General features: G+C 42.3%; 2 protein-coding genes across 6 annotated transcripts in view; one reads left to right on the top strand and one right to left on the bottom strand.

The window, feature by feature from the left end:
- Positions 1-6939, top strand: part of LOC133631007 (myb-related protein B-like) — a 7020-nt gene extending 81 nt beyond the window's left edge. Inside the window, exons 1-11 of one of the 5 annotated variants that reach the window (XM_062022930.1) lie at positions 1-66; positions 561-607; positions 683-776; positions 882-965; positions 1035-1255; positions 1323-1506; positions 3118-3219; positions 5304-5405; positions 5473-5643; positions 5718-5894; positions 6004-6939. The exon at positions 1-66 is cut by the window's left edge and continues 81 nt beyond it. In XM_062022930.1, coding sequence (XP_061878914.1) covers positions 582-607; positions 683-776; positions 882-965; positions 1035-1255; positions 1323-1506; positions 3118-3219; positions 5304-5405; positions 5473-5643; positions 5718-5894; positions 6004-6039 — 1197 coding nt within the window. In that variant the 5' untranslated portion in view covers positions 1-66; positions 561-581 and the 3' untranslated portion in view covers positions 6040-6939. Of the gene's footprint in view, positions 87-560; positions 608-682; positions 777-881; positions 966-1034; positions 1256-1322; positions 1507-3117; positions 3220-5303; positions 5406-5472; positions 5644-5717; positions 5926-6003 lie in introns of all 5 variants that reach the window. The other 4 variants (XM_062022934.1, XM_062022933.1, XM_062022929.1 and 1 more) reach the window with 4 other exon arrangements.
- Positions 6113-12021, bottom strand: adhfe1 (alcohol dehydrogenase iron containing 1). The gene is made up of 14 exons (XM_062022928.1): positions 11757-12021; positions 10162-10199; positions 10032-10072; positions 9908-9961; positions 9691-9845; positions 9423-9619; positions 9270-9347; positions 9101-9206; positions 8872-9024; positions 8698-8796; positions 8561-8639; positions 8366-8462; positions 6646-6803; positions 6113-6569 (listed from the first exon to the last, which is right to left on the bottom strand). The coding sequence occupies exons 1-14, from the start codon at positions 11807-11809 to the stop codon at positions 6486-6488; spliced, it is 1392 nt and encodes a 463-aa protein (XP_061878912.1). The 5' UTR covers positions 11810-12021; the 3' UTR covers positions 6113-6485.
- Between the last annotated feature and the right edge of the window lie 1655 nt (positions 12022-13676).

Below are 13676 nucleotides of genomic sequence, written 5' to 3'. Positions count from 1 at the left end.
GGCATCAGTTGGTGCTAGCAACGTTGTGCTAACGGCTAGCTTAGCCAAGACCTGTTGGACTTACAGGTGAGTCCTTGGACTTACAGGTGAGTCCGGTCTTTGTCAAAACTTTAGACAATTTAGGAATTGTTTAGTTAGCTCATTAATCACTTTCAGAGGATTTAGATGCACTTTTTGTCAAAGCTAAGTGCTGGAAAATGAGTCAAGTGTCAAATGGATATGGATTATTTTTTTGATCAGTTACATTCTAACATAGGACTAGTCCTACATGCTGGTCCTCTTAAAATATGTGTTAATTTTACATGCTAGTCCTCTTTAAAAACGTGTTAATCCTACATGCTTGTCCTCCTGAAAGACTTGTTATTGATAGTCCTATAGTTATTCCTACTTGGTAAAGACTAGTTCATCCCACATGTTAGTCATTTCAAAGACTACCATCATAGTCCTTTTTAAAAAGACTAACCTTGAGGATGTATAAAAAGCATTGATTCCTTAGTTTGTGACTTTATTCTTTAAATCTTGTGATGATGAGGATATCATTGTTAACGTTTGCATTTTAGCACCACTTCACCCATCTCACCATGAGCGCCAGAAGCCACAGATCCTGGTCAGTCCTCACTCACGCACGCACGCACACACGTCTTGTGATGTCATCAATGTGTGTCGTTTGTGTTGTGTCCAGCACCAAGCGATGTTGGAGCTGCTCACAAACCAAAGACGTGCGTGGACGATTGTCCAGAGTGACAGTGGGTAAAACAGAGTGGATAAAACGTGAGGTAAGGATGGAATTTAAACATGGAGCTGACATTACCAAGAGTCATATTAATAAGTAATTAAGAAAGTAATAACTCTTAGGTAATAATGTTCTTACGTCTATTCAGGATGAAAGGTCAGATGTGGACTGGCCACGGGACAAGAGTCCAGAACTCGTAAAAGGTCCGTGGACACTAGAGGAGGATGAGAGGGTGAGTCCCGGCATGGTCAGCAGCCAGTTCGTCGGCTGTGACGCGGAGTGACGCGGTGACGTGTCGCAGGTGGTGGGGTTGGTCCACAAGTTTGGCATGAAGCAGTGGTCGCTCATCGCCAAGCACATGCGCAGCAGGAACGGGAAGCAGTGTCGTGAGCGCTGGCTCAACCATCTCAACCCCCTGGTGAACAAGAGCAGGTGGACCCCTGAGGAGGACCGCATCATTTGCCAGGCCCAACGGCTACTGGGAAACCGCTGGGCCAACATCTCCAAACTGCTGCCCGGCAGGTACGTGCCCAGCACCTTTCGCGCCTGCGCCTCTTGCACCTCAATAGGCACCCCAATTTCTTCGTAGGCCTGATAATGCGATCAAAAACCGCTGGAACTCTACCTTGAAGAGGAAGATGCAGAAGGAAAGCGGGCGACTCTGTCTGCGTCACCCTGACTCCAGCAACCTCGTTAACACCTCCTCAAGCTCCTCCTCTAGCTCCTCCTCCAGCGGCCCCGCCTCCAGCACAGCTGACACCAGTGCCACAAAGGTTTGTCCATCTCTGACCTCCTGCAATGTGTAACATTAATGATAATTCGCATGGAACATGTTTGAGAGCCTTAACATTTGATATTTACTTACACATTTACCATTTCTACTATTTAATATGCAACATAGGACTAACATTTATAACATTTCATATGTTACACATTAACATTAATATAATGTGTAAAAATATGCTACATTAACAATGTAACATGTAGGACAGATGTTTTCAACAAGGGGTTCGTGATCCCTAGGGGTCTCGCAGAGGTACTGCTAGAGGGGGACAGGAAATGTTTTGAACCTCGATTTACGAACTTCTAAAAGTTTGTATAGTGAAGCGCAAATTTGTCCTTAAGAAAAAGAAACAATGTAAATATGAATAATAGGTTCCAGCCTTGACAAAAGTTCCTATTTTAGTTAAGGTTTATACACTTTGAACAATATATTGTGCTATACAGTACTGTTTATGCCAACACGTGCACACACACAGAAGTCCCTTTGGTGCCCTCATAAATGACCAGAAATCACAAAAATCCTTAACTCAAACAACCATATTGCTATAAGGGGCAGATATTATAAGTTGTACTTCTTTCTGCTCCTTTTTGTTCACTTTATGTTTATTGTTTTCTGTTTGACCTTAAATGAATGAAATGAAAACAAACAAATAATAAAAAATTTTAAAGAGTATGATCCAATTACAGTACAATGCCATCAGCAAATTAGAGAGGAGAGAAAGTGGAGCAGGCAAAGGGGGAAAGGGAGGGGGTTGGTGTGTGTGTGCGTGTGCGTGTGTGTGTGTGTGTGTGTGTGTGTGTGTGTGTGTGTGTGTGTGTGTGTGGGGTGCGCGCGCGCGCTTGGAAGAGGTCTGCTGAATGAGAGGTAGTATTCTCCTCTGTTGCGGAATTAGTCCGCTTTGGCATATTTTTTTTCAGAAGAGTTCGTTCTCATCACAACTAAAAACTTGCTGTAGTATTTAGTCAGCTTCCTCAATCTCTTCAATATGAGCAAGCAAAAAATGGCTGCCAGCAGGACACAAAATAAATGAATGAAGCATTCGTACACAGAGACATGGTTCACACACAGGGGCATATTTTCGCCACCTAACCGAAAGGTTTGCAAATAGAGGGGTACGTAAATCAAGGTTCCACTATATGTATATATACCCTGGTGTAACAGGGTTTAGTGCATGTGCCTCACAATACTAAGGTCCTTGGTTTGATCCCCGGGCTCTGGGTTTTTCTGTGTGGAGTTTGCATGTTGTCCCCGTGACTGCGTGGGTTCCCTCTGGGTACTCCGGCTTCCTCCCACCTCCAAAGACATGCACCTGGGGATAGGTTGATTGGCAACACTAAATTGGCCCTAGTGTGTGAGTGTGAATGTTGTCTACATGCGATGAGCTGGCGACTTGTCCAGGGTGTACCCCACCCTCCGCTCGAGTGCAGCCAAGATGGATGGACATTTAACATAACATTTAGGATCTGTCCTTAAGGTAAGCATTTAACACGTTATACAGGACATGTAACACCTATAACATTTTATATGTTACTACATGCTAATATTTAGTATCTAACAACATGTAACATTAAGCATGTACATCATTCTGTTTGTTGTGAAGGATCAGCTGATGAGCAGTGAGGTTCTCACCATGTTGACTGACTGGAGCCCTGCCCACAGCAGCGAGCACAAAGAGAGAGCCGCCATGCTGTCACGCTCGGAGGTAAAAAAAAATGTTTTTATTTTTTAAAAAGCCCCACATGCCACGCAAGTATGACACGTGTCAAATCAGGTTGTGTGTGATGACCGCGAAGCCGTGCGATCCATGACATAAAGTACGAGTCATCACTTTTTTCTTGTAATTCGCTGCTGAAGGCTTTGATTGTTTGTGCAGCGATGAGATAGAATAGGATTAGGATAAGGGGGAAATTATATGGTTGCGGTGTAGATACAAGAAGTCCACAAAAATAAGGTGAAAACAAGAGGGAAACGTGAAAGAACAGACATTAAAAAAGTACAGAGCTGATGGAACTAGCTGCCACTTCAGTGGCACCATTTCTACATACAGCTAAAAAAAACCAAATATAAACAATGAGCAAATACATATTGTGCAACATGCATAGACAAACAACAAAACAAAACCACCATTTCAACACCCACATACTGTACACTGCGGTAGACCTCTGCAGTGCTCCACAATCTTGTCTGATGGGTTGGGGGGATGCACAGCCAGAGAGACAGGAACAGGCCCAACGAAGCAACCAAGAGAGCTGACTTCGTCCTAGGCTGCCCTCTAACACCCTGCCAATGTCCGCCCGTGAGGATGAGCGAGAATCTGTATAGGGAGTGTCCAATACATGCTCATCCAGCTCTGTGAAGCTCATCCTTCCCGGTACTCAACGCTAGCACCACATCCGCATCTCCTTCTGTATCTATGGGGACTGGTGTGGCAGAGAGCCAGCAGTTTGTCTCTGGTGCAAACATGGCCATGGCCAAAAGGCAAAAAAACACCAAAAAGCACAGCAGAACTAATGAAAGGGCCACCCCTTGTTGTGCAGTCCCGAAAGGCAAAACACATGAAAACAAGAGGGTAACATCAAGAACATGGAGGATACACAAGAGCACAGAAATTCTGCAACCAGCAGCCAATACAACAGCGTTATCTTGGAAAAAAATATTTGTGATAAATGAGTGGATTGCTAAACTGAATCACACATTAATTATTAATTCTGGTCATCAATAACCTAACTGGACATGTAGCATGTACAACAGGAGTGTCCGGAGTGCGGCTCAGGGGTCCTTTGGGGCCTTAAGATGTTTTTTATTGGCTCCCAATACTTTGCAGAAACAAAATGAAACAAAGCCCGCATCAAGACATTACAATCCCCTTAAAATGGCTCCTAACCAAATTGACCGACTACCTTGGCCTTGTAGTAATTGATCTTTGATGTGCCATGTAAATACACATGCTACGTTTTACAGGATTTTAAAGCCTGCAATAAGGTGATTAGACGTAGACAAACTTTAATGATCCACAAGGGACATTGATCAAATTTTTAAGCATAATAATACAAAATTATATTAATAATAATTATAATAATAGTAATATTATGAACAATAATTATAGAAAATACATATGGGAAATACTGAAGAACAATAGTAGTGGTAAAATTAACCATTTCAAGAGGATCTTTTGTCAAAAATAATTTAAAAAAAAAGTTTTTTCTTGAAATATATTTTTTGTTAGCGTGTTAATGGATTAAAATCAGAATCGCCCTACACCTTTCACCCCTGCTGTCCAACACACATCCCAGCAGGCACAAGACATTAAAACAATGTTGAGAACTTGTGGAATTAGGTCCTGACGTTGACCAACACAAACATAATGTTGAAACAACATGCTTTTTGACGAGGTTGAATCAATGTTGAGTTCTGACGTTGATTTGACCATTGAATTTTGGTCATTTCCCAAACAAAATTCTCCAAGACAAATACAACTTTGAAACAACATGCTTTTTGATGACGTTTATTTAATGTCAGGTTGTGAGGTTGATTTGACCTTTTAAGTTTGGTCATTTCCCAACCACCAATGTGGATGGTTGGGAAATGGGAACGGAACAATTTCCCTTGTGGATCATTAAAGTTTGTCTAAGTCTAAGGATCCAACGTTGGACATGAACTCAACAATTTTGCAACGTTGTTTCAAAGTCAGTTTTAAAGGACATGCATGTATGATCAACGTATCAATTTCTTGTGCCTGCTGGGATATTGTGTATTTAAAAAGTCACGCATTGTCATCTTGTCAAGGATCAGCTGATGAGCAGCGAGGTGATCTCCATGTTTACCGACCGCAGCCCGGGCTATAGCGGCGAGCACAAGGACAGAGCCGCCATGCTGTCACGCTCAGAGGTAAACACCGGTCGCACACAGCTGCACAATGTTTGACAGCCTAATAAATTGACGAATGTGGTGTCAGTTCTTCAGTCGAGGGGCCGTGGAAGACGGAAAGATGGGACCTGTCAGCTCTGCCCCCAATGAAGAGCTGACATCACGTGATGTGTTCAGGACCACGGAGATGAGATGGTTTTTGACTTCAGCTCCCATGATGGCTATGCCCTCAAAGACAGACAGCGGCCATCCGGACGAGGCAAGAGACAAACACCTACTATGGCACCCACAAGGCGGCACGGCAGATTTTGATGCATCAATTTTGTACTCAAGCAGATACGCGGCCACAGTCCACAGAGTGGCTTTCAGCCGGTGCATCGGTGTCTCAGCTGGGTCCTGGACGATGGTGAGCCGGGCGGCTTCCCCCTGGTTGGACAGGAAGTGTGGTGGTGCCGACAGCCCCTCGATGCCGCCGAGGAAAACCTTCAAAAGAGAAGCAACCCCTTTGAGGTGCACTAACATTTAGCACGAGGTGCACAAGGTGGCCAAGTTCCCCAGTTAACTTGATATTCACACATAAACTATAACAATATTTATCTTTTTGTTCATTTGTTGGCAGAAACACGCAGTTGAAGCAGTCAGCGAGTCATCATGAACTTTCTTCTTTTCTGTCAGCTTTAGCGAGTCATGACTCAGAGATTTTAACACACAACCAGAAGTTCATTGCAAACAATCACTTTTATTGATTTCTTTCGCAAGAACTTCAACTTTTATTGATATGAAATGATATTTTTAACCTGAAAGTGAATGTTTTAATTTACTCCACAGAAATATCTTTAATGTAAAAATGAAAATCATACCGCCTTTGTTGTATTCTTATTATTCTTTCTTCTTCTCCTTCACTGGTGTTTCTCTTAAAGTGCACTGATTTTTTTGCTACTGTTATGTAGAAATATTTGCTAATAAAATGTTTATTTATGGATTTCATAGAGTTGCACATATTCATTCATTCACATGTTGTCGTTTTATGAATTCTAATTAAAAGTGACATGATGCTTCCATGTAGTAAGCTACGACAGGTGTGTAGGAGAGGAAGTGATGTCAGTAGAGCTTCATTGAGGCCTCAAAGAGACTGCTCAAGTCGTCTTCGCTGTGTTCTCGAGGAGAAAGTTTGGTCACTCGCTCCTAAAAGCACAAACATAAAGACTTAACAAGTTGGATCTTCTCATGGAACCAAAGCAAGCGTAGCAGCCTAGACAACCTGAGGAATAGTTCCTTGGACCAGCGCTGGGATGTCGTCTTTGCCGTAGCCCACAGCGGCCAGGCCGTCCTCAACCTGCAGCTCAAACAGGAAGTGACGCAGTGTGTCAGCCAGCACAGCGCCGGCGTCTGCCCTTTTCACTTGACTGATGTCGGCGCCTGAACGCAACACATCATTCTATAAATGTCTACACTTTAACACAACACATGATTTCTTGAATGTCTGCAATTGGAACACAACAAATTATTCCTGTACTCTGCACCTGAATACAAAAAAATTATTAAAGGCCAATTGAAACCCACTACTACCGACCACGCAGTCTGATAGTTTATATATCAATGATGAAATCTTAACATTGCAACACATGCCAATACGGCCGGGTTAACTTATAAAGTGCAATTTTAAATTTCCCGCGAAACTTCCGGTTGAAAACGTCTATGTATGATGACGTATGCGCGTGACGTCAATAGTTGAAACGGAAGTATTCCGACACCATTGTATCCAATACAAAAAGCTCTGTTTTCGTCGTAAAATTCCACAGTATTCTGGACATCTGTGTTGGTGAATCTTTTGCAATTTGTTTAATGAACAATGAAGACTGTAAAGAAGAAAGCTGTAGGTGGGATCGGTGTATTAGCGGCTGGCTGCAGCAACACAACCAGGAGGACTTTGACTTGGATAGCAGACGCGCTATCCGACCCTAGCCGCCGACCGCATCGATGATCGGGTGAAGTCCTTCGTCGCTCCGTCGATCGCTGGAACGCAGGTGCGCACGGGTGTTGATGAGCAGATGACGGCTGGCTGGCGTAGGTGAATAGCTAATGTTTTTAGCATAGCTCAGTGAGGTCCCGTAGCTAAGTTAGCTTCAATGGCGTCGTTAGCAACAGCATTGTTAAGCTTCGCCAGGCTGGAAAGCATTAACCGTGTAGTTACATGTCCATGGTTTAATAGTATTGTTGATTTTCTGTCTATCCTTCCAGTCAGGGGTTTATTTATTTTGTTTCTATCTGCAGTTAAGCCCGATGCTATCACGTTACCTCCGTAGCTAAAGTGCTTCGCCGATGTATTGTTGTGGAGATAAAAGTCACTGTGAATGTCCATTTCGCGTTCTCGACTCTCATTTTCAAGAGGATATAGTATCCGAGGTGGTTTAAAATACAAATCCGTGATCCACAATAGAAAAAGGAGAAAGTGTGGAATCCAATGAGCCCTTGTATTTAAGTTACGGTCAGAGCGAAAAAAGATACGTCCTGCACTGCACTCTAGTCCTTCACTCTCGCGTTCCTCATCCACAAATCTTTCATCCTCGCTCAAATTAATGGGGTAATCGTCGCTTTCTCGGTCCGATTCGCTCTCGCTGCTGGTGTAAACAATGGGGAAATGTGAGTAGCCCTTCAACCTGCGACGTCACGCTACTTCCGGTACAGGCAAGGCTTTTTTTTTATCAGCGACCAAAAGTTGCAAACTTTATCGTCGATGTTCTCTACTAAATCCTTTCAGCAAAAATATGGCAATATCGCGAAATGATCAAGTATGACACATAGAATGGATCTGCTATCCCCGTTTAAATAAAAAAAAATATTTTCAGTAGGCCTTTAAATGTCTACCAGAATGCAAAACAACATTCCTTAAAAGTCTGCACTTGAACGCAGCACATTCTTTAATGTGCACCTCAAGGCAAAACATGGATGTGTAACATTGAAGGGTGATTGATCAGTACCAAGAATCTCTGCAGCTTCCAGATGACGTTCAGGACACATTGGAGCTGTGAAAGTGAAGACAGCCGGCGCCGTCAGAACCACAGAGAGGCCATGAGGCTGAGGATGCACACGCACGCACACAATGTTAACAATCTGCTTCGTGATGGAACCATTAATTTGATATCACAGAGAAGTCATGACAGTGCTTAACTGACCACCAGTGGGTGTTCAACATTGTATCCCTCTGCTTTGTGGGTCTTCACATTCCCAGCGATTGGATAAGACATCCCGTGACTGCGGAACAAACGACAGCTTTCATTTTAAACAGACAACACACAAAATAATTTCTTACCAAAGATGGACGCCTGCATTTCCGAATCCGATGCCAGCAAACACGCTTGCCAGGTGCATGCTGGAGCGAGCTTCCAGGTCCTCAGGATCCCGTACGGCGCTGCCGCCACAAACAAAATCAAAGAGCACACACACAAAGAGGAACACTGCATGCAAAGGAGGATATATTTTTTACCGTTTCATGTACTTGGCGACCACGTTGAGGGCGTGGCGCGACCAAACATCGCTGATTGGGTTGCTGCCCTGGTAAGCGGGTCGGTTTATGGGGTTGTCGGGGCAGGGGGCCCGTTGGTGATACGGCAGAGCGGTGTACGACTCCAGCGCATGGCTGCAACAAGCACATGGGAATTAGGTCAAAGCTGTGGCTGCCAAAATGAGGCCATCGTTCAAAAGCGACCACTGACCAGAGCACGTCAAAGCCGCTGTTGGCTGCGACCCTACTGGGCATGCTCAGTGTGTGTATGGGATCCACCACCCCCAAAGTGGGTCGAATGGCTCTGCTGGCGATACCTGACCACAATTAGCCAATCAGAGACGTGCTGGTCGCAGATGGGCGGGGCTATGTGTCTTTACCTGTTTTAGCCCTCAGAGGCTCATAGTCAAAGATGGCCACGCCTGTGGTCTCGCTGCCGGTGCCGGCGGTTGTTGGAACTGAGGGGCAAAAGAGGTTACAGGTTGAAGGCGTCTCACTGGTTGCCACAGCGACCTCCATGACGTTGCCGTTACCTGCAATGAGTGGCTTTAAAGGTCCCATAATGGGCTTCCCTTTGCCGATGGGCGCATTGACGAAGTCCAGAAAGTCTGCGTCAGGGTGACACGAGTACAGATTGGCTGCCTTGCACGTGTCAATCACAGAGCCGCCGCCCACTGCCACGAACACGTCGAATGAGCCGTTCTTGGCAAATGAGATGGCGTCTTTAAAACTGCAATACAAACGCACTTGAGCGATGGTCACCAATCAGATAATCAGGACACAGCAGTGGGCGTGCCTTACCTACTGTCTGTGGGTTCCACCCGCACGCCGTCGTAGATTTTGTACTCAACGCCGTTCTTGGTGAGAGACTCGAGGACCGCCTGGACTGGCGGAAGGCATGAGAGGTTTTTGTCGGTCATCACGCACACGTTCCGGGCGCCGAGGTTTTGTAGGTCCTGCACAAGAACCGCGGTTATGCAGAGTGTGAAGCTGTTTCTGATACAGATGATGTGGTTACCATGCCGATTTCCCTGCTGACTCCTTCTCCGTAACGGATGTTGGAACTCGCCATCTGACACAAATACATTTCATCACCATGACAAATACTTTCTCTTCCATCAAGCTCAAATGGTGTGCGCTACCTCGAAGGCATAGTCCGTTTTTCGAGTGCTGCATGTCACAGCTGCAGAGGAACACCAAGGTGATTAATATGCTGATAATCAATCAATAATTTTCAATGACTCATTTATTGAGCTGAGAATGCATGTTTACCTTGATGGAATGTGTTGGAGTGAGCTGGACACCTGCATCTGTACACATACACAAACACACCCACCTGCTCAGTGGCCTAGTGGTTAGAGTGTCCGCCCTGAGATCGGTAGGTCATGAGTTCAAACCCCGGCCGAGTCATACCAAAGACTATAAAAATGGGACCCATTCCCTCCCTGGGAACTCAGCATCAAGGGTTGGAATTGGGGGTTAAATCACCAAAACATGATTCCTGGGCGTGGCCACCGCTGCTGCTCACTGCTCCCCTCACCTCCCAGGGGGTGATCAAGGGTGATGGGTCAAATGCAGAGAATAATTTCGCCCTGGCCTGCCACACGTGGAAGGCCGGTCCGTGAAAATAATGCCTACATTAAACCGGTCCCTGGTGCAAAAAAGGTTGGGGAACCCTGCACTCGATGACCCTTAAGAGTAGAGATGTCCGATAATGGTTTTTTTTCCGATATCCGATATTCCGATATTGTCCAACTCTTAATTACCGATTCCGATATCAACCGATACCGATATATACAGTCGTGGAATTAACACATTTTTATGCCTAATTTTGTTGTGATGCCCCGCTGGATGCATTAAACAATGTAACAAGGTTTTCCAAAAAAATAAATCAACTCAAGTTATGGAAAAAAATGCCAACATGGCACTGCCATATTTATTATTGAAGTCACAAAGTGCATTCTTTTTTTTAACATGCCTCAAAACAGTAGCTTGGAATTTGGGACATGCTCTCCCTGAGAGAGCATGAGGAGGTTGAGGTGGGCGGGGTTGGGCGTGGCGGGGGTATATTGTAGCATCCCGGAAGAGTTAGTGCTGCAAGGAGTTCTGGGTATTTGTTCTGTTGTGTTTATGTTGTGTTACGGTGTGGATGTTCTCCCGAAATGTGTTTGTCATTCTTGTTTGATGTGGGTTCACAGTGTGAGCATATTTTTTAACAGTGTTAAAGTTGTTTATACGGTCACCCTCAGTGTGACCTGTATGGCTGTTGACCAAGTATGCATTGCATTCACTTGTGTGCGTTAAAAGCCGTAGATATCATGTGACTGGGCCAGCACGTAAAGGAAGTGCCTTTAAGGTTTATTGGCGCTCTGTACTTCTCCCTACGTCTGTGTACACAGCGGCGTTTTAAAAAGTCATAAATTTTACTTTTTGAAACCGATACCGATAATTTCCGATATTACATTTGAAAGCTTTTATCGGCCGATAATATCGGCAGTCCGATATTATCGGACATCCCTACTTAAGAGGGTTACACATACAATAAAGTACATAATGTACTGTTGAGCTACCCTTTAAAAAGCTGAAATCCACCCCAAACCACAACTTATGGTTGCCAAAGTACTATCTCCTATGGGTATTCTAGTCATTTATGTTTTTTCTCACGAAACGTTTCCAATCCTGGCTCAAACCAATAAGAGTTCAAAGGTTACTACATTCTATAGGTTAGAAAAAATGCTTACATAAACCCTTACATAATGCCAAAATGATTAAAAATATAAGCTTATTCAATATATCTACACAGTTAACGTGACACAGGAGTCACGTGACGTATCAACAAGTGTCTTTTGCAATAACAAGTTACTTACGCCGCGTGCTTGAGCAGCGCCAGCAGGCGAACGACTCGGTCACGTGCAGCCATCTTCCACTCTTCTTCTACTTCTACTTCTTCTTCTTCTTAAGCAGCCCCTCTACTATCTTCGCTGGTTCTTCCAGCGTCTCTTCTGGCGCTTTAGGCTAGTACATTTGTCTTAGAAAAATACTCTTATTGTCTTTCTTTCTGTATAATTCATTTTATAATGCTAATGATATCCGCCATTGTTTAGATATGCTACTTTAGAAGAAAGCCAAACACAGACGATGTCGGGGTGGTAACTTTGACGCACTGTCCAACAGCGTACCCTTGTGGCCACAGGATATATTACATACAACAACACTAATCATATCATGAGATTTATGGGGTGTCCAATGTTAAAGTTCAGTCACACTTTTCTGGCAGATATATTTCTCGGATTTAACTCACTTTTCTCAGATTCTGCTAATTTTTTATCACATTTAAGTTTACATTAAATATATCTAAATGTTAAATCTAAACCTAAATAATATTTAGGTTTAGATTTAACATTTAGATTTAATATTTAGTAAATATTAAATATAAATATATACGTGAACACTAAATGTTAAATCTAAACCTAAATGTTGAATCCAAATCTAAATGTGAGAGCTAAATGTTAAATGTGAGCGCTAAATGTTAAATGTGAGCGCTAAATGTTAAATCTAAACCTAAATGTTGAATCTAAACCTAAATCTGAAATCTAAATCAAAATCTAAATGTGAGCGCTAAATGTTACATTTAAATCTAAACCTAAATGTTAAATATAAATCTTAAGTCTACATTAAATATATCTAAATGTTAAATATAAACCTAAATATTAAATATAAATCTATATGTGAACACTAAATGTTAAATCTAAACCTAAATGTTGAATCCAAACCTAAATCTGAAATCAAAATCAAAATCTAATTGTGAGCGCTAAATGTTAAATTTAAATCTAAACCTAAATGTTAAATATAAATCTTGAATCTACATGTGAGCACCAAATGTCAAATCTAAATCCAAATGTTGAATCTAAACCTAAATCTGAAATCTAAATCAAAATCTAGATGTGAGCGCTAAATGTTAAATGTGAGCGCTAAATGTTAAATCTAAACTTAATGTTGAATCTAAACCTAAATGTTAAATCTAAACCCAAATGTTAAATATAAATCTTAAATCTACATGTGAGCACCAAATTTCAAATCTAAATCTAAATGTTGAATCTAAACCTAAATCTGAAATCTTAATCAAAATCTAGATGTCAGCGCTAAATGTTAAATGTGAACGCTAAATGTTAAATCTAAACTTAATGTTGAATCTAAACCTAAATGTTAAATCTAAACCCAAATGTTAAATATAAATATTAAATCTACATGTGAGCACTAAATGTTAAATCGAAATCTAAATGTTGAATCTAAACCTAAATCTGAAATTTAAATCAAAATCTAAATGTGAGCGCTAAATGTTAAATGTGAGCGCTAAATGTTGAATATAAATCTTAAATCTACATGTGAGCGCTAAATATTAAATGTGAGCGCTAAATGTTAAATCTAAACCTAAATGTTAAATCTAAACCTAAATGTTAAATCTAAACCTAAAGGTAAATATAAATCTTAAATCTACATCCATCCGTCCATCTATTTTTCTACCGCTTGTCCCTTTCGGTGTCGCGGTGGGTGCTGGAGACTATCTCAGCTGCATTCGGGCGGTAGGCGGGGTACATGTGAGCGCTAAATGTTAAATCTAAACCTAAATGTTGAATCTAAAGCTAAATCTGAAATTAAAATCTAAATCTAAATGTGAGCGCTAAATGTTAAATCTAAACCTAAATGTTAAATATACATTTTAAATCTACATGTGAACGCTAAATGTTAAATCTCAACATAAATCTTAAATTTAAACCTAAATCTTA

This window comes from Entelurus aequoreus, linkage group LG16, assembly GCF_033978785.1.
Source record: "Entelurus aequoreus isolate RoL-2023_Sb linkage group LG16, RoL_Eaeq_v1.1, whole genome shotgun sequence".
Classification (NCBI taxonomy): Eukaryota; Metazoa; Chordata; class Actinopteri; order Syngnathiformes; family Syngnathidae; genus Entelurus; species Entelurus aequoreus.
The sequence above is the reverse complement of the archived record's forward strand: the minus strand, read 5'-3'. Positions and strand labels throughout refer to the sequence as shown.